This window comes from Pseudoliparis swirei, chromosome 2 (assembly GCF_029220125.1).
Source record: "Pseudoliparis swirei isolate HS2019 ecotype Mariana Trench chromosome 2, NWPU_hadal_v1, whole genome shotgun sequence".
NCBI classification, from domain to species: Eukaryota; Metazoa; Chordata; class Actinopteri; order Perciformes; family Liparidae; genus Pseudoliparis; species Pseudoliparis swirei.
The window spans coordinates 18051914-18072923 of NC_079389.1; the positions used below are offsets into that span (position 1 = coordinate 18051914).

Genomic DNA, 21010 nt, shown 5'->3' on the forward strand with positions numbered 1-21010 from the left:
GAAGGTGATGCATCGTAAGTAATAATTAGCTATATATAGAATATGTTATTTATTTCACTGAAAACCAGTGACAGGAGGCCAAAACCGGGAAGCTGTACGGTCACTTGGTATGATTTAGGAGTCTTTGTGCTGTGGTTTGGATTAACTGCGAGTCAGTTAAGGTTGACAACTGACTCCATAATGAGAATTACACTCATGAAGGTGATGAATCTGTGTTATATGGACTTTTAAAAGAAAGGTGTTCTTCAAATTCTAAGTAATTCTGAATGAAAAAAAATCTGCAAGTAGTTTGTTAGATGCTTTTGATTAAATGATGAACGCTGATTACGCTGATTACGTCAAAAAAATTGTCAATTATGCAAGGTTCGGATTGGTTTGTCTCCACCTATCACAGGTACAGTTTCTCAAATGATGGCGTGTTTCTTTACAGGATCATTTCCGGGGGCCATTTTTAGTTTGAAGATATTTTCACCGTTATTTACATCGTCGTGCTGTTTTTTGGTTATGATGGGAATAAGCACACCCCTTTAGGGATGACTCACAGGACACATGAGGTTTCAATTAGAAAGAGAAAGGGAGAGAGAGAGAGATAAATGCAGAGACACAGTTCATTGCCCTGGGACATAATGTTTTAAAGTGTGTGTGTGTGTGTGTGTGTGTGTCAGTGACACATAAAGCACAGAGCGGACCTCCTCGTCAGAGCACAGCTTCTTCACTTGTAAAGCAGACCGGTTTCCCCTGGAGGATTGATCCCCGATATGAGGCTCCATTCCTGGACTGGAGCTTGGTGTCTCCTGCCTGTTCTGGTTCTGCTGACTGTCCCTCATGTCAAAGCAGCCCAGCAGCAGCCCAAGGAGAGACACTATTACATCGCTGCTGTGGAGATAGACTGGGACTACTCTGGCAATGACCCTCACAGGTAGCATCAATAATTACACTTTTGATCATTTTTATTTCATAATTTTTTTGGTATTAAATTTTTTGCATCATTACAAATATTTGAATTATGTCCACCCAAACTTATCTAAACTGAGTTTATCGCATTCTGTTATTCAAGTTGTGTGTGCCGGGTGTCCTTGTTTAATTTCCTTGGCAGCCTGTTATTTATCCTACGATAGCGTCACACAGTCACACGTACACACACACACCTACACACACACACACACACACATTAGTTGCAACATGTAAGGAAGTGTGTGCCTTTCTTAAAGTCCATATCTTGTTGATATGCTGCTGGTGTGAACAACATGTGTTTTCCTTGAGTGCTGATTCATGTTTTTCTTTGACTCCCTCAGGTTGGGTCCCACCTATAAGAAAGTGGTCTTTCGGGAGTATGACAAAGACTTCCGGCAGGCTAAGACTCATCCCTCCTGGTTAGGTAAATTCCCAAGAATTTCTTCTCCTGAAACACCCGTTTCTACTCACTCATAAATTTAGTGTATTTCCCAGAAAAAGTTGATATGCTCATCATGACGGTTCCCAACTCGCCCTTCAGCATTAATTATAATGACAATTTAAATGTGTTCAACTGATACATTTTATCTGAGTATATAAGTAGAAATATCACAGTGATTATGGACAGATTATACAGCTGAAGGTCAAACTAAAGCGTAAACCTGATTAGAAACAAAACCAATGCAGATGCTTCCGGCGGGGCACGAGGTTTCGCTAAATAGTGTGTTGAGTATGGAAATGATATGAATCATATGAAGGCCTTCGTTGTCACCAGATCTCAATTTAAATGAACACCTGAGGGAGATTTTGTTTTTGTAATTGTCAGGCAGTGCTCTCCACCCCTGTAATAAAAACACTGAATGGGGGGAAATCTTTTCGAGACTTTAATGTTCTTTTGACACGAGCAGCCTGCCTTTAGTTGGGCTTTTTTTTACTCCTTTGATATGTGTAGAACAGCACAGTTAGTGAATTACAGCAGCATGCAAATTTAGAGGAATATCACAGAAATAATTGTTAAATTGTTTCAGTATAGCTTCGGACTCTATGTAACTACTGTTTCACATTCTTCTACTCCTATGAACCGTAATAAATCAGCAGGCACTTAAAGGGACAGTTCACCCCAAAATCAAAATATAGTTTTTTTTCTTACTTTAAGTGTGAGTTGTGTATTTTTGGACATATCCGCCTTGGAGATATCTGCCTTCTATAATGGTTACTGTTAAGTTAAACCACAGACTTTGTTGTGAGCACATTCAATGAAGAACTGTTTTGTTTCATAGTCAACCACTGTCTCTTTAAGAATGGCCCAAATGAATATTTTCTAAATGTTCCTTATTACCAAAGAACATTTTGCTTTCCAGGGATGTTCCTAGCAAAACAAAAGTTGTATATTACTTCCCTTCAAGGAAAGTACCAAGTAATTAAGATAGCATAACAACATATGGACCAATTGTGAAATGGTATTTGCTGGTGCACAACAGTCAGCTATGAGTCACTATGACTTTACAGTGTTGTGGATTCCCAATAAACCTCAGTGTGTCCTTCCTCCGCAGGTCTACTGGGACCCACACTGAGGGCGGTGGAGGGCGAGACCATTGTCGTCACTTTCAGGAACATGGCCACCGGACCGCACAGCATCCACCCGCACGGGGTCGCCTACGGGAAGCAGTCGGAGGGTGGGTGCTTGTTAACACAGCTGCAGATGAATGCGACAGCTGTGGCAAACCACGAGAAAACAGCAAAACGTTCAGTCTTGTCCGTGCGGGTCACTGTGTATTGTGTATTTACACAAGATTAGCCAACGCAACAAACAGCCTTGTTTGTCTTTTTCTAAAATATTAACCAGGACGGGCAGGTTATCAGGCTCGAGCGTACAGAAGTCCAACATGGAAGCGTTGCGAAGGCTTCTGGGAAATCCCCGTCTGTGTCGAGTAACGGGAAATTACTGCAATTTTTGGATGTTGGAAATTGACATTAAGCTTGTCTTAATTTGCTTTTAATACAAAAGTCAAAGTGCAGAGTCATTTTAAATGTAAGAACAGCTTGAAGAAATTCTTCATTAAATCCTTTTTTGTTTTTTTCGGAGAGTCCATAATCTTTTTAGACCCCTGCTCGGCAATGGGATTTCATTCACTAGCCCTTTCCAATGTGAGTCTCTATTTATCCACAGCTTGGACTTTTAATTCAAGATGAATGCTCTGTCTCTTCTTGCAGGGGCCAACTACTTTGACAACACATCGCAGAAAGAGAAAGAGGATGACGTGGTGCAGCCGAACGGCCAGCACGTTTACCACTGGGAGGTCACGTCGGATGTGTCTCCACAGCCAGACGACCCCACCTGTCTCACCTACACCTACGTCTCCCACATAAATGTTGTCGAGGACTACAACGCGGGCCTCATTGGTACTTTGCTCGTCTGCAAGCCCGGTAAGCACGTGAACCCGTTTGCTGGGCCTCAGATCACAAAGTATCCAGTTACTGTGAGACCTTATTTTGGATCTCTCTCATATTCTCTCTTTCAGGCAGTCTGGATGAGTTGGGCCAGCAGGTCGGCGTCCATCACGAGTACGTGTTCCTCTTTGGGGTTTTCGATGAGGCGGAGAGCACGTACAGACCACGCAGGGAGGCCGACCACGTGAAATACACCATCAACGGCTACGCAATGGGATCGCTACCTGGTCAGTCTGTCCGGTCACTTATCGCTCGCTGAGTCCGCCGGTCGCTCAGGTGTCCTCGTGACTTTATAAAAAACATGACACACCTCAGACTGTTCTGGTTAATAGTCACTCGTCCGTTCTAAATCAGTGCCGAAGGTATTTTAAACTGCAAGTAGCCATGACAACAATGCTGATGCTTCACCCGGCAGCATTTTCCCGTAACCCATATGTCTTGTTTTCTGTCCAAAACCCAAGTTTAATTTTCATTAAAGACAAGAAGAAGAAAGCTGGAACCCTCAAACTAAACACACAAAAAGGACCGATGATTTAAGCACAGCCTGCTATTTTTTGGGTGTAATTATTTACTTAATAACATTTCAGACAAAAGTGAAACTGCCATTAAGGTTTCCTTGAGTCCTAGATGACGTCCTCAGGTAGCTTGAGAAAAACTGCAGGAACTCAATTATTTTTCCTCATTGACGGATTTCATGTTCATCACTTTTATGCTGACTAATCAAATGAATGTTTCAGCGCTTGATGAGTGCCCACTAAAAGGAATAAAGCACTCCGAGGAGTACTGATCTAAAAAATACAGGCAATCGTTGCCTTCAACTTGCTCATTATCTTTGTTTATACCAGAACGCCTCATTGTGAGCTTAATCATCACTTTTACTTTCACAGGTACACTATTGATGATGATCTTTGCTCTTGAGACTCACATTTGAATGGCAGGACGTCCTTATTTTTTAAATCCTGGAACAAAAGAGCTTTACGAGTGACTCAAGTAAATGATCTGAACGCTGCTTCCCACAGCTGTTTATATATGGACATATTTATAGTGAGCGGTACACGCCATGTGCAGTCGGTGAAGAGACATTCACCAGGTGTCCGGCACAGACAAAACAGTTGAGAGAGAAAAAAGGTGCACAAAGGGATCTACAGTTTCCTCTTCTGTGTCCAGATGTCAGTGTGTGTGCCTACGCCTCGGTGAGCCTGCATCTGCTGGGTATGAGCTCGGAGCCTGAGATATTCTCGGTGCACATGAACGGCCAAGTGCTGCAGCAGAACCAGCACAAAGTGTCGTCGGTGGGCCTCATCAGCGGCTCCACCGCCACCGCCAGCATGGTGGCGCTCCACACGGGCCGCTGGCTGCTCTCCTCGCACACCATCGGACACGTGGAGGGTATGAATAGATCCCCCCCCCCACAGATAGTGTTTATTTTTACCAATGTAACAAAATAATGTACAGGGGAAAAAACCGAGTTGTCTCTGCCGTTGCAGCTGGCATGTACGGGTTCGTGGATGTGAAAAGGTGCGACGGCTTCAGAGCACCGCAGCGAAGGATGACTGTGGAACAAAAACGACACAGCAGGGTGTGGACGTACTACATAGCCGCTGAGGAGATTATCTGGGACTACGCACCTGAAATGCCAGGACACATTGACGGGTAAGCAGCATTTACAGATACATTTGCAGGGCTCTCAAGTTTTGAAGACAGGCAAGAGTGACATTTCCATCAGCACCCCCCACCCCCGCAGAACGAAATTTTCAGATGTCAGTCGCGCGCAATTCCAGGATGCTTTATTTTCATTGTTTCAAGTTTCAAGTTTCAAGTTTTTATTGTCACATCCCCTTTTATACAAGTATAATCGGTTCGTGAAATTCTTATGTGCAAAACACCCGACAGCAGTAGCAGACTAAAAAAAAGAATAAGAATGAGAATAAACTATACAATATCCACACACAAAAAAGAAGAAAGTATTAACAATATATATATAAAACAATGTAATAGAATATACATCATGACAATATATATATATAAAACAATGTAATAAAATATACACTTTTTTGAGACTATATATATATATATGTATATACATACAATATATATATAAACAATGTAATAAAATATACACCATGGCCATAGATATTCACAGAATATGTTCTAGTGTGTAGTGTTAATGAGGGTCTCAGTCCTTGTTCAGCAGCCTGATGGCCTGACTGAAGAAGCTGTCCCTCAGTCTGTTTGTGCGGCACTTGATACTGCGGTATCGCCTGCCTGACGGTAGAAGGGTGAACAGTTTGTGGCGGGTGGTTATTGTCTTTCATCATCCGTTTGGCCCTGGCCACGCACCGCTTGGTGTATATGTCCAGGATGGAGGAAGCTCACCTCCAACGATGTACTGTGCCGACCGCACCACCCTCTGTAGTGCCCTACGCCCAGGGCGGTGCAGTTCCCGTACCAGACGGTGATGCAACCTGTCAGAACACTCTCGATGGTACTGGTGTAGAATGTTCTGAGGATGCGGGGGGCCATGTTGAATTTCCTCAGTCGCCTAAGGAAATATAGGCGTTGTTGGGCCCTTTTCACCACGTGAGTGGTGTGCGTGGTCCATGTGAGGTCCTCGGAGATGTGCACGCCGAGGAACTTGAAGCTGCTGACCCTCTACTGCAACTCCGTCTATGGAGATGGGGTGTGCTCTCCTCTCCGCTTCCTGTAGTCCACGATCAGCTCCTTGGTCTTCTTGACGTTGAGGACGAGGCTGTTCTCCTGGCACCACTGTACCAGTGATCCAACCTCCTCCCTGTAGGCTGTCTCGTCGTCGTCGGTGATCAGCCCCAACACTGTTGTGTCGTCAGCAAACTTGATGATGACGTTGGAGCTGTGCATGGCCGTGCAGTCGTGGGTGTACAGGGAGTAGAGGAGGGCTCAACACGCATCCCTGAGGGGCTCCCGTGTTGAGGGTCAGCGGCTCTGAGGTGGTACTGCCCATCCTCACCACCTGGCGGCGGCCCGACAGGAAGTCCAGTATCCAGCTGCACATGGTAGAGTGCAGGCCTAGACCTCTGAGCTTGGTGTCGAGCTTGGCGGGAACAATAGTGTTGAACGCTGAGCTGTAGTCCACAACCAGCATTCGCACACAACAGTTCCTCCCTCCAGGTGGGAAAGGGCGGTGTGAAGTGCCATGGCAATTGCGTCGTCGGTGGATCTGTTTTGACGATATGCAAATTGCCATGGGTCCAGCGTGGCAGGCAACATGGAACAAATGAAGTCCTTGACCAACCTCTCAAGCATTTACTGACAATCGAGGTGAGGGCTACGGGTCTCCAGTCATTCAGGCAGGTTACCTTGGGGTGTTTGGGGACAGGCACAATGGTGGACATCTTGAAGCTCTCAGGAACAACAGCCTGGGACAGGGAGAGGTTGAAGATGTCTGCGAAGACTCCTGCCAACTGGTCTGCACATGCTCTGAGGCGCGCCCGGGATGTGGTCGGGACCTGCCGCCTTCGGATGTCCACCCGCTTGAAGGCTCTGCGCACGTCAGCCTCTGAGATGGTCAGCAGGCTGGTCTCCTCGGGCGGCGCTGCCTTTGGCGGGCTGCCGTTCACGTCGAACCGAGCAAAGAATGTATTTAGCTCGCCTGGGAGGGAGGTAGAGGAGTTCTCTTCACCGCTGGTTCTCCCTCTGAAGTCCGTGATTGTCTGTAGCCCCTTCCACACACCTCTCACGTCATGGCTCTTGAGCTTCTCCTCCACCTTGTTCCTGAACTCCCGCTTGGCAGAGCCGATGGTCTTACGGAGGTCGTAGCGGGCTCTTTTGTATTCCGCCATATTCCCGGAGTCAAAGGCGGTGTTACGCGTGCGGAGTGCAGCGCGAACATCGCCATTTATCCACGTTGGTTGCTGGATTAAATTTTACCCAGATACAACAGATACGGGTTTTTTTCTGATTGGCTATTGTGTAGCCCATTTCTTTTTTTTGATTGGCTGATAAGTGGCTCCTCACAGCAGAACTCCAGGGGAGCGCTTGATTCCTCCACGGTGAGGGCGGCGCGGCCAGCTCATGTTTGCGCGCTGCGGCATATTAAAACATTAAATAGCCGAGAGTTTTTTTCAGCGTGAGAAATACGATGTGTGACGGGAGTGCGTGACTTAAGACCGAAATGCGTGAGTCTCACGCTCAATGCGTGACACTTGAGAGCCCTGCATTTGAAAGCATTGAATGCATCTCATAACTTTTTGGGCTATCAAGTGCACATGGAAAATGAATCAGGCATCACTGTGCAGCAAAATACATCCTTTGTGTTTGTGATTATGTAATGTGCTGAAGAATCTTCATTTATTGCTATCGCTATATTGAAATGACCTGATGTACAGCACACGTATGAGGAGTTATTTTCCTTTCTTTCACTCTGCTGCATCCATTCCAATATCTAAGCTCTTTAATCTCTATTTCACACAGGTGTCAACGCAGTGTTTTAAATGTTCCTGTTCTATAATGGAAGTCATATCAATGTCTCCAAAATATATAAATCCTCTTATGTGCAGGGACTTCAAGTTCCAGTATCTGAGGCAGTCGTCAATGCGCATAGGTGGGAAGTACAAGAAGGCGGTGTACACGCTTTACACAAACGCATCGTTCACTGAGACGTTGGAGCCCAAGCAAAAGAAAAGGGAGCTTGGGATCTTGGGCCCAGTGATCAGAGCGCAAATCAGAGATGTCATCAAGGTGAGACTATATTCAAAAATACATGAATACTCCACATAACACAACCATCACAAAACAAAAGAACCAGAGACTCCAGAAACACAAAACGAGAGCAAGACAAAAAGCCAGACAAACATGTAGGCATTAATACAGTGTATATTGAATGCGATAAAAGCAGAAAATTGCATTAAAAAAGAAGTATTTTCTCAAAACAAACAGGCGTCGAATAAAGAAACCTGGACGTTTGTGTTCTCTTTCATGATAAAGAAACTGCCTTCAAAATGCATTGCGGTACGGTCAGAAAGTGTGTTGACCGCAGCACATTGACATTCAATTCAAGTGCTGCCTGAAAGCTGGCAGAGCAAATGAGAGTAACACGCGCCTATTGGGTGAACAGGTGACACACAGTGCTCCTAAACATATGGGAAAGTCAACCAAAGAGCCTCTTTATGACCAAAGTAGTGGAATATTTTGGAATTGCAATGCCAGTTACCAGCCTGAACAGGTGTGTTAGTAGCTATAGAACGGACTGAATGTAAAACAGACATCAAGAAAGGAACCACGGGTCTGCTGATTTCTGGACTTTTGACTGCAAAAGATTTAAGGTTTAAGTTTATGTCCATGTTAACTTATGATTATTACGTATTAAAGTGGGACCGGTTCCAATGCTTTTTTTTATTTTTTATTTTTTATTCAGTCAATCAAATCAAATACAATACAATAATATCCTATATAATATACAAAAGAGAGAGACTGAAAAGGTATAGGTAGAAGCAAAAAAATGCTTATAAATTCCTATCCTAAATTGAAATCAAAATAAATCAGAAAATTAATATAAAATAAAGAAAATAAAACATCTGCTTTGCATATGAACACTATCAAATTGTAGCTGCACTTTAACCTCACAGTCAGTGGTATTTCAAATCAGTGCGTGTTTACACAGAACCAGCTCACAGATCAAGCGTCACACTAATACTGAGGTCACTCATCCTCCCGTCCGTTTACAGATTGTTTTTAAGAACTTGGCCTCCAGGCCTTACAGTATCTACCCACACGGGCTGACGTTAGAGAAGCCAGAAGAAGGAGTCAACTACCCAGCAGGAGGTACGAGATCTGTCCGATCAGTAAAACTATCCACTTTACACAAAAAAAAGGGTTTCAAAAGAATGAACGAGGTATCCCTCCATGTGTTTTGCCAGGCAACCACTCTCATGGCGTCCAGCCAGGTGAGACCCACACCTACATATGGAAAGTGGTCGACGAGGACGAGCCTTTCGAAGGGGACCCTCGCTGCCTGACCCGACTGTACCACAGTGCGGTGAACACACCGCGCGACATCGCCTCAGGACTGATAGGACAAATCCTCATCTGCAAGAGTCAGTCCCTCAACATCAGGGGTGTGCAGGTACAAAGACGGCTGCAATCACTGGCTCCAATGTAAGGCAGGCTGCCAATCAGGGATGTCCACGCCCCTACCAGATGTGTTAGTAGCAACCACCGGTGGAATTAAAAGGCAAAAATGTAACATTCCAAAATCTATCTTTGGTTTGTTTCTCCAGCTGAAAGCAGACAAGGAGCAGCACGCTATGTTCGCCGTGTTCGATGAGAACAAGAGCTGGTACCTGGAGGACAACATCCAACAATTTTCCGATAGATCCAAAGTCAACAAGGCGGACCCAGACTTTTATAAGTCAAATGTCATGCACAGTAAGTCAATCTAGTCAAAGCTCAACCTCAAAGTATATTCACTCCATTATTTGTCACACATCTCACTGCATTGCCTTCAGCTTGCTGTCGGACGACTGACCTGCATGTAAATTCCCTCACAGCTATCAACGGTTATGTGTATGAGAGCGGCCCGCTCTTGGGTTTCTGCAACGGTGAGATTGTAACGTGGCACGTGTCCAGCATCGGAGCGCAGGACTACGTCCAAACGGTTACTTTCTACGGCCATACATTTGAGCTGAATGGGCGGACAGAGGACTTCCTCAGCCTCTACCCGATGACTGGAGAGACCATCACTATGAACATGGACAACATTGGTCAGTCAGGGCATACAATGCCTTTTGTCAAGGTCAATGCCTAACCTTAACCGTTCAAGGTTAATGCGCTAACTTCAGTCGTTCAAGATCAATGTCTAACCCCAACATACAAGATCAATGCCGCACATGTTTCCTCAAATTGGAAACAAGATTTCTCCTAATTTGCTGGTGTTGTGTCTATTTGCATGTTTTTCTTTAATTTGACCTTTTCAGAGTCACCGTTCGTAAATATACAGAGAATATTGATAGTAAATGACACTACCCAAAACTGTTGCACCCGTCAGCTGATTAATTTTGTCATTGATGATTTCTTTTTTATGTCCCTCTTGAACCAGGTGTCTGGCTCATGGCTTCCCTGAATTCCCATGAGACAACCAAAGGAGTGCGTGTGAAGTTTCAGGATGTTGAGTGCTATCGTGACCACCAGTACGAGTACAGTGACTATGACGATCCATCATCCCTCAAAGAATTCACTGAGTGGAACCCTCTGAGCTTGGCTGAAGTTATGAAGGAGGAAGAGAAGGCAACACCTGAAAAAAAGATACCAACGGAGATTGACATGTACACGGACATGTTTGCGGATGAATTAGGTCTCAGGTCTCGGAGGAACCAATCTCGTGGATCAGAGGTGGAGCATCTGGACCTCTCTTTTCTCGACTATGACTACGACGCTGACGATACGAATATCACCCTTAATTTAAATAAGACAATGAAGAAAAGTCAGGCCTATATACCAAAGCCAAATGCACTAAATGAGACATTATTTTCAAATGGGACAGAGGTGGACGGACGAAACCTTACTGCAGTTAATTTGCTGAACCAAAGCATAAGTGAAAACACAACACACGTGCAGAACAATAGCACACCGTCAACATTTGGCAATTCTACCGTGAATAAAACAGAGAACACAACAGTTTTTTACAGCCCAAATAAATTACCGAATAATGACAGCATAACTGTAAACAGCAGTGTGTCTGTAATCTCAAATCCTGATGATGCCACAGTGTCTGACACAAAGAACATAGCAGCTCACGATGCTACCGTGTCATCGATGGTTGAGAATGTATCAACGGAGAATACCGATCGCACTGTAACATTACAAGGAACTGGCAATCGTACGGAAACTTCAAGAGGAAATTCAAGTTCCATCATGGAGGCTGAGGGAATGAATGTGACCCTGACTGGTGAGAACCAGACTTCTGTTATAGGCACGACATTGGCGGAGGCCTCAGAGGAGAGGCTCACCAGAGGGGACGTGTTCTTCTATCCGCCATCCAATACCAACACCAACAATCTCCACAGTCCACCAGAGGGCGACGCCGCATCTCTTTCACACAGTGCCAAAGAGATGGATGAGAATAGCACAGCGTCTCGCCGTGTTATCGAGTCGGCAAATGAAATAAACCGTTCGTCTTCTATTCCGCCGGCTGACGTTGGACGGGTCAACATCAGCAGCATAGACAGAAGCTCCCTGACAATCTCAGAGGTGGAAGTGGAGAGCACAGGCAACGAAACCCGGGACAATGACTCCCTGGTCGCCGCAGCAGAGCCGGAGTATTTGAGTTCATTGGAAGTTCAAATGAATTCATCTGATATTGTGGCTTCTTCAGACTATTCCAGCCTTGAAAATGTGACACGCGCTCTGCTTGAAAGCGGGTCCTCGGCGAACGTCACAGCTAATGTATCCAGATCAAATTCATCAGAGAGTCGGGAGAATATCACAGCTCTTCTTGGGGAGTTGAACCGCACATCCTCTGCAGAAAGTTCCTCCAATGAGACAAACCCGTCCCTCTCTAGCGATGCAGGAGGAAAGAGCGATTCTTACATTGTGGCTTTTCCGGATAATTCCAGCCTTGAAAATGTGACACACGCTCTGCTGGAAAGCGAGCCCTCTGGGAATAGCACAGCGAATGTATCCAGATCAAATTCATCGGCGGAGATTAGGACAGAGAGTCGGGAGAATATCACAGCTCTTCTTGGGGAGTTGAACCGCACATCCTCTGCAGAGAGTTACTCCAATGAGACTAATCTGTCCCTCTCCGGCGATGCAGGAGGAAAGAGCGATTCTTACATTGTGGCTTTTCCAGATAATTCCAGCCTTGAAAATGTGACACACACTCTGCTGGAAAGCGAGCCCTCTGGGAATATCACAGCGAATGTATCCAGATCAAATTCATCGGCGGAGATTAGGACAGGGAGTCGGGAGAATATCACAGCTCTTCTTGGGGAGTTGAACCGCACATCCTCTGCAGAGAGTTCCTCCTATGAGACTAACCTGTCCCTCTCTAGTGATGCAGGAGGAAAGAGCAATTCTTACATTGTGGCTTTTCCAGATAATTCCAGCCTTGAAAATGTGACACACACTCTGCTGGAAAGCGAGCCCTCTGGGAATATCACAGCGAATGTTTCCAGATCAAATTCATCGGCGGAGATTAGGACAGGGAGTCGGGAGAATATCACAGCTCTTCTTGGGGAGTTGAACCGCACATCCTCTGCAGAGAGTTCCTCCAATGAGACTAATCTGTCCCTCTCTAGCGATACAGGAGGAAAGAGCGATTCTTATATTGTGGCTTTTCCAGATAATTCCAGCCTTGAAAATGTGACACACGCTCTGCTGGAAAGCGAGCCCTCTGGGAATGTCACAGGAAATGAGACTAACCCGTCCCTCTCCGGTGATGCGGGAGGAAAGAGCGATTCTGTGGAGCTAAGTGCCTCAGACGGTCGTGAAGAAGTGCTCATCTACCTTTCGGAAAACAAAACACAGGTTATTAAAACCACCGTCATCAAAACACAGGGGCACAACTGGACTTATGATGGAACTCACCAAATGGAAATCGAGGACATTTCCAACGACATGATGAAATATTTGGAGCGAGAAACCCCTCAAACAACGCCAACTCCGAAAAAGAAGACCAGGAAGGTGAACCGCCGACAGTGGCCCGACAAGGGCCACGGCATGAAAACAAAGAGGAGGAAGGAATACAAGCCTCTGTCCAGGAGTGGCTCGCCGTTGTCTCCTCGTGGATTCAACCCAGGCATGACCCCGCGTGGGTCACGACCTTTATCACCACGGTCTGTCTCTGACGAGGCGGAGCTCAACAACAGGCCCGTCGTCATCGGTGTACCGCGCTCCGAATTCAGTGACTACGAGCTGTACATTCCTGGGGACGAACCGAGTTATCTAGAAAATATTAAAGCAGATGAATACGAGTATGTGACCTACAAGGACCCCTACAGCAGTCATGACGATCTCAAGTATATAAACCTGGACGATGCCACCAAATACTACTTAAAACTCTCAGGCCCGAATGTCAAGACGTATTTCATCACTGCAGAGGAGGTTGAGTGGGACTACAGTGGCTACGGACAGAGGTAAGAGTCAGAAGAGCTCATGTGACTCCAGCAATTACACATGCAAAGCTGAAATAAGGTCCTGTTGTCGTCACAGGAGGCCAGACAAGTGGCAACAACACAGCAGAGAAACGAAGTTCACCAAGGCGGTTTTCCGAGGTTACATGGACAGCAGCTTCAGCACACCTGACATCCGCGGGGAGCTGGATGAGCATCTCGGCATCCTGGGACCTGTCATCAAGGCGGAAGTTGGACAAAGCATCATGGTACGACGGTCCTCTTAAATCTCACACTGTATTATATTCTCGATATTCACTAACCATGCTTTAACAGAATAGTTAACTTATTTGCTTCATTTGCTCTTGGACTTATTGATTAACTTCTTAAATCTCACTCGCTAGAACCGTACAAAAACCCAAAGTGTAAAAAAAACTGGCTTCTTTTTTGGCATGTAATAGTAACTTCCTACAGGGGGCTAGCTGCCCCCCTGCTAAGCTAAGCTAACCGGCTTTAGCTTCATGTTTACATGTCAGACTCTCTACAAGACAATTTACATATTTACTTATGATCTTATGATTCCTTTAAAAGCATTTTGTGTATTTCTCTCTTGTAGGTGGTGTTTAGGAACCTAGCCAAACGTCCGTACTCCTTACACCCAAAAGGGGTTTCCTATGCCAAGCAGACAGAGGGTCTGTCCTATGAGGACGGCTCTCAGTACTGGTTTAAATATGACAATGAGGTTCAACCCAATACCACCTTCACATATTTATGGAAGGTTCCTTCCATGGTCGGGCCCCTGCCAGATGAGTCCCACTGTCGGACTTGGGCCTACTATTCTGGTGTCAATCCTGTGAGTCATCTGTACTTTTGTAGTTTAACTAAATACAAGTTTCGTATGTGGAAATTATATTAACAAATACAAATTAAAGCTACTGTGTTTAGAATTCGAGTCTCTGACTGTCTCCCCCTAGTGGCAGTATAAAAACATAACTGGGTCAAAAGTCACCAGAAAAGTAAAATTTCTCTACAAACACAAATGTATGCCATACAATCCTATCCAAATTCTACACAATAAGATTAAAACACAATCCTAATTTTTTAAAATGTATTTAAACTTTATATACACAGCAATAAGACATAGAGTTACAGATATACAGGACATTCATACAGAAACTAAATAGAATCCAAAACATAAAAGTTATCTGTGCAAAAGTGCCAATGTGGCACATTCATGTGTGTGTGTGTGTGTGTGTGTGTGTGTTTGTTTAACCAATATTAATCCTAATATATGCTCTGTCTCTTAGGAAAGGGATATCCACTCTGGCTTAATTGGGCCTTTGTTGGTGTGTCGAGAGGGCACTCTGGACAGGAAGGAACCGATCATGAGGGAGTTCACGATGCTTTTCATGACCTTCGATGAGTCGAAGAGCTGGTACTACCAGAAGAACCACGAGTTAATGCAAAGGAAAAGCCGAAGAAGAGTTATGGACCACAACTTGAAGGAGAACCTCAAATTCCACTGTAATGCACTAAGTACCTTCAATTAGGAGTTCCAATACGTTTTCTTCCATGCATTCAAGATTGATCATTTCCAGAATAGAAAACGTCCCCTGACCAAAATGATAAAAGTGTATTTATACCTGTTGTTTCCCCAAGCCGTCAATGGCATCATATTCAGCCTAAAGGGCCTGAGGATGTACACCAAGCAACTGGTCTGCTGGTACCTGATCAACATGGGCTCTCCCAAAGACTTTCAGAGCATTCACTTCCACGGACAGACGTTCATCCACAAGAAGATCACCAGCTACAGGCAGGCCGTCTACCCTCTGCTGCCTGGTGAGCGTCACAATGTCTGTTTGTTAAGTGACACCGTCTGACGGCGCTTTTGTGCTTTTTCTTTCAATCGGAGTTGTTTGTTTGTTTGTGTATTTTATTCAGTCAATCAAATCAAATACAATATTATCCTATATAATATACAAAAGAGAAAGACTGAAAAGGTATAGGTAGAAGCAAAAAATGCTTATAAATTCCTATCCTAAATTGAAATCAAAATAAATCAGAAAATTTATATAAAATAAAGAAGAAAATAAAACAACAATAAACAAAATAAAAAACAAAATATATTTATATATACTACCACATACATCTTCCATATTAATACGTTTTTAATTACATTTATAACTCAATAATTGTTTTATAAATAATTCCCTTGAAAACCAAAAAGGAGTTCACCATTCTTACATCCATTTTACAATTATTCCATAATTGGACTCCTACAACAGAAATACATCTTCTTTTAATCCCTTTTTTAGCCTTTTTTACCGTGAACTTACAAACATCTCTCAAATCATATTTACACTCATGTATTGAAAATAAACTTTGTACACAGTCTGGCAGTGACTTTGCTTTAGCTCTGTACATTGTCTGCATTATTTTATAATAAACCAAATCATTAAATTTCATAACAAGTGATCTGTAAAATAAAGGCGTTGTGTGCTCATAGTAGCCGACATTATTCATGATGCGTATCCCACGTTTTTGCAACACAACTGTTGAATTTAAAAAGGTTTTATAGGTCGAACCCCACACTTCCACACAATAAGTTAGATATGGAAGTATGAGTGAGAAATAGATTATGTACAAAGCCTTAGTAGTTAGTACATCTCTACATTTATACAGTATTGCTATTGACTTGGAAATTTTACCATTTATATATTCAATATGTTGTCTCCATGTTACTTTATGATCAATAATGACCCCGAGGAATTTTTTCTCAAAAACTTTCAATTTTATCACCACAGAATTTTAACTGAATATCCCCCTCTAATTCCATTTGATTTCCAAAAACCATGAATTTTGTTTTCTTTATGTTAAGTGATAATGTATTGACATCAAACCAAGATTTAATAATTCCTAGTTCCTTTTCAATAACTAACAAAAGGTCCTTCAATTTTTTTCCTGAACAAAATAAGTTGGTATCAATCGGAGTTCACAATATCCGGATCAACGATGCCTCAAAGTTGTAATATCGTCCACATTTGATGTCAACAACGTAGTAGAGGCCGTATGTTTCAATGCAATTACTGGAGCAAACCGTCTTTGCAGGGAGCTTTGCTACTCTGGAGATGTACCCATCCAAACCTGGCCTGTGGCAGCTGGAGACAGAAGTTGGATTCAACCAACAGCAGGGCATGCAGACCCTCTTTCTGGTGCTAGATAACGGTACGAACGCCCGAACAGCCCTGCAGCATTTGAAGATATCGCTTTAGTTTTGTTATAATGTTGCCCGACTCCTCCTCCCAGACTGCTTCCGCCCGCTGGGTTTAGAATCAGGCAGTGTGAAAGACAACCAGATCACAGCAATCAACACGAGAGGTAGCCTCTTCCTTCTCTGCAACAAACACACTGTAGTCCCACCGCAATCACAATGACGTGGGAAAGTATTGCCCTAAGCTTCACGTCACAAGAGGAATGACAATATCTCCATCTTTGAAGGATACTGGAAGCCCCATCTCGCCAGATTGAACAATAACGGTAAATATAACGCATGGAGCACCGAGCAGTACGAGAGCTGGATTCAGGTAGGCGTTGTCTGTGTATTTGAGTATATTAGCATGATGTGCACTTTCTTTCTATGTGAGTACAGTCGAGTAGCTTTGGTATCTCCCCTCGTGCAGGTGGACTTCCAGAGGCCGGTTGTGCTCAGCCAGGTGGCCACGCAGGGAGCCAAGGAGCTATTACATTCCCAGTTTGTGGACAAGTACTATATCTCCTACAGCACCGACCGCCGGAAGTGGACCTTCTATAAGGGCGACAGCAGGGACTTCAGGAAGGTGGGAGGAGTTTAGTCACTTTTGATTCATGCAAACAGCCACAAGCCGAGAGGGAAGTGTGTGTGTGTGATCACCTTTGGGCTTCAATCTGTCCGTCTCTCCCTCTTCTTTCACCAGGAATTCACTGGCAACCAGAACGCCTACGATGAGATTAGAAACACCTTCTTTCCTCCGGTGGTTGGCCGGTTCATTCGGCTACACCCAATCAGCTGGTACGGCAGGGCCACAGTCCGCATGGAGTTCTACGGCTGTGAGCTTGACGGTAAGACGTCACCGTGCGACGACGAGGAATCGGGTTTTTTCAAATTCTCACGGAATATAAAAAATCTGATTTTTGATTCTACTCTGCGGTTTTTGAAGTTTAATATTTATTTCGCACTTTGTTGATTTCGAACGTTGTTCACAGGCCACATAACTAGCTGTTCTTGGTCTTATTTTTACCTTCGCATTGAAAATGCGGAAGGTTATGTTTTGATCGCCGTGTATTTTTTAATTTATTTGTATGCGTGTTATTCGCAGAACTCAAAAAGTATTGAACCGAATCGCATGAAATTTGGTGGGATGATTGGTTATTATCCGGGGACCATTTGATTAGATTTTGGGATCGATCGGGTCAAAGGTCAAGGTCAAAGGTCATGAACAGATCAAAATCTTCTTGAATCGCATGACATTTGGTGGGATGATTGGTTTTTATCCGGGGACCATTTGATTAGATTTTGGGATCAATCGGGTCAAAGGTCAAGGTCATGGAAAGGTCAACATCTTTTTTTTACCATAGCACGATACATTTTTGTCCAATTGGCATGCAACTAATACCAACATGTTCATAATTCAATGCCCAATCTTGTGATATGCGAAGGTATGCGCTCTACCGAGTGCCCATTCTAGTTTATTTATTTATTTGTATGCGTGTTACTCGCATAACAAAAAAAGTTTTAAACCGAATCGCATGACATTTGGTGGGATGATTGGTTATTATCCGGGGACCATTTGATTAGATTTTGGGATCAATCGGGTCACAGGTCAAGGTCATGGAAAGGTCAAAATCTTCTTTTTACCATAGCAGGGTCAAATTTATATCCAATTGGCATGCAACTAATGCCAACATGTTCATAATTCAATGCCCAATCTTGTGATATGCGAAGGTATGCGCTCTACCGAGTGCCCATTCTAGTTTGTCATTTGTTTTTGAGCCAAATATGACAATAGATACTCACAATGGCTCGGAATTTAGTGAGCACACCCACTATGAGCTGTATATTTTCTTTGTGCAAAATGTAGTGTGAATGGTGTATGTTTCCTTTTTTAATGAACATGTTTGTAGTCTCGCCGTATTTGCTCTGCACATCCTGCAGGTGCTCCAGATCGTTTCACCTTTTTTAAATTGTTTTTCCCGTAAATGGGACATTTCTAATCTCCTCCCTCAGGCTGCTCGGTGCCTCTTGGGATGGAGAGCAGACTGATAGAAGACCATCACATCCAAGCCAGCTCCTCAGCCAGCAACTGGTACTTTGGACCCTGGAAACCTTCTCTTGCACGCCTCAACCAACAGGGCACCATCAACGCATGGCAGGCCAAGGTACAAATCCTAATACCGGCATGACACGTGGAAATTAAGGCGATGAGTGAGCTTCAGGCAGAATGTCTTTAAGTGGCCTGCAACGTGAATTAAATAGGATAAAGATTCCGTTGGCTGTCAACGTTATTATCTCTCTCTCTCTCTCTCTCTCTCTCTCGTCTCTATGTGTCCCCTCCCATCCCCAGTATAGTGACATGAGGCAGTGGCTCCAGGTGGAGCTGCCCCAAGTTAAGAAGATCACAGGCATCATAACACAAGGAGCCAAGTCCATGGGGAAAGAGCAGTATGTCATGTCTTACTTTCTGGAGCACAGCAACAACGGGATACACTGGAGCCGGTACACCGACGACGAGAACATCCCTTACAAGGTGAACGGTGGCAGCTTCATGTGGAAATTGTAATTAAATGAACAAGTTCACCGATTACTGGAGTTATATTTTACAGTTGTGGCGAACGGTGTCTTGAAGGGGCGGCTTTAGCTCAGTGGGGTAATAGGGCCGTCCTGCAACCGCAGGGTTGTGGGTTCGATCCCCGCTCTCCCCATTAGTTGCAAGTCGAAGTGTCCTTGAGCAAGGCACTGAACCCCCAGTTGCTTCCCGGGCGCTTCACCGCAGCCCACTGCTCCTTAATAACCAAGGATGGGTTAAATGCAGAGAACTAATTTCCCCTTGGGGATTAATAAAAGTGTATATTCTAAACCATGTCTCTCTCTCTCTCTCTCTCTCTCTCCGACTCTAGACTTTCCCGGGAAACACAAATAACAACGACCACGTGAAGAACTACATCTACCCTCCCATTTTCTCTCGCTTCATCCGGATCGTCCCGAGTAGCTGGTGGAACTCCATCACGATGAGAGTAGAGCTGCTGGGCTGTGAATTTGAGTGACACACACACACACACACACACACACACACACACATATACAGATACATGGACACCATGCACATGTGCATGTAAGTAAACACACAAACATGTAGTGTACGCCCAGACATATGCACATCCACTCCCACACACAGGGTCATGTACGGAGGACAAAGCACATATTATGTATGTAAACACAAACTTACATCTATTCCATATATTACAAGTTTTACATCTATTACATCTTTTGCTCAAAACTCCTACGATGTGTTTTATTAAAGCCAATATCTGCCCAGTTAAAATGACTCATACGACTCATTAGTAAGGGAAGTCCGTATGAGTAATCTTAACACTTTTGTCAATAGTTGGCATGTTGTCCATCACAAATGACTGAAAATGAATGTAAATATGTAAGTAGAGATCATGTAATTTATTTTGTAATAAATATGATTACCGTTCTTATTTCTTCGGTGCCCTGCTCATCAGTGGCCCCACACACCTTGAGCCCCCCCCCCCAAAGTATAAAAGATAATAATACAATTAATAATATTGATATATCATACAAATTGTATGGAATATACCCATAATATTTGCTATATATATATGCTTTTGCTGCACTTGCTGCACGTCGTCTCTGCCTCGCTCCGCTGAGCTGGGCCCAGATGGTTCTGGCCCAGAAGAGACGGGTCTAGGAAGCATTTTAGCTTATTCCTGATTAAAGATATAAATGAGTTATGTACAATTTAGCCTATCAGCATCCTAAAATAGGTTCAGCTTTGGGCCCAAGTCATCTGGCCCAAAAGCTGCGAGTCAGGCGCCTTATTTTTTTTTCTCCACGACTTGAATGCCAGCGCGAGCGCAAGCACTTCTTTTAAAAGAAGACCCGACCCGGTAAAATCAACGGGACACAGATGGAGAACTCCTCAAGCAGCCATATTGGGCAAAGTGAACGTCACTACCAGCTGGACGACGACACAGGAGGAGGTGAAGAAACACAATGAGGATAAAAACAGGCTCACTTTACCCCTAACAAGCTTCTTGGGGCATCTTAATACACATATTAATATATATATATATATATATATAATTCATATTATACAATATTTATATATTTAATTTATATTATACGGTATTTATGCATCATATTATACTTAATATTATTATATGATATATAAATATACTGAATTGTATGAATAAGATTTCCTTATGTCAGTGTGTGTGAATAAATGTTGAATATTTAAATA

At 43.9% G+C, this 21010-nt stretch overlaps 1 protein-coding gene across 2 annotated transcripts; it reads left to right on the plus strand.

Annotated features, from left to right (window-relative positions):
* Nucleotides 1-62: 62 nt before the first annotated feature.
* Nucleotides 63-20224, plus strand: f5 (coagulation factor V). Of its 2 annotated transcripts, XM_056439167.1 has the most exons (25): nt 635-919; nt 1296-1378; nt 2508-2630; nt 3169-3381; nt 3477-3632; nt 4573-4794; nt 4893-5058; nt 7941-8121; nt 9108-9204; nt 9300-9505; nt 9660-9807; nt 9930-10142; nt 10478-13514; nt 13591-13759; nt 14107-14343; nt 14798-15014; nt 15150-15329; nt 16599-16715; nt 16797-16868; nt 16989-17074; nt 17171-17326; nt 17444-17588; nt 18754-18905; nt 19091-19273; nt 19644-20224. In XM_056439167.1, exons 1-25 carry the CDS (start codon nt 759-761, stop codon nt 19788-19790), a joined length of 6867 nt encoding a protein of 2288 aa, XP_056295142.1. In that variant the 5' UTR covers nt 635-758; the 3' UTR covers nt 19791-20224. The 2 variants fall into 2 exon arrangements, with proteins under 2 accessions (XP_056295150.1, XP_056295142.1); XM_056439175.1 differs by lacking the exons at nt 18754-18905; nt 19091-19273; nt 19644-20224 and having other exon boundaries at nt 63-919; nt 16989-17027; nt 17444-17532.
* The last annotated feature ends 786 nt before the right edge of the window (nt 20225-21010 follow it).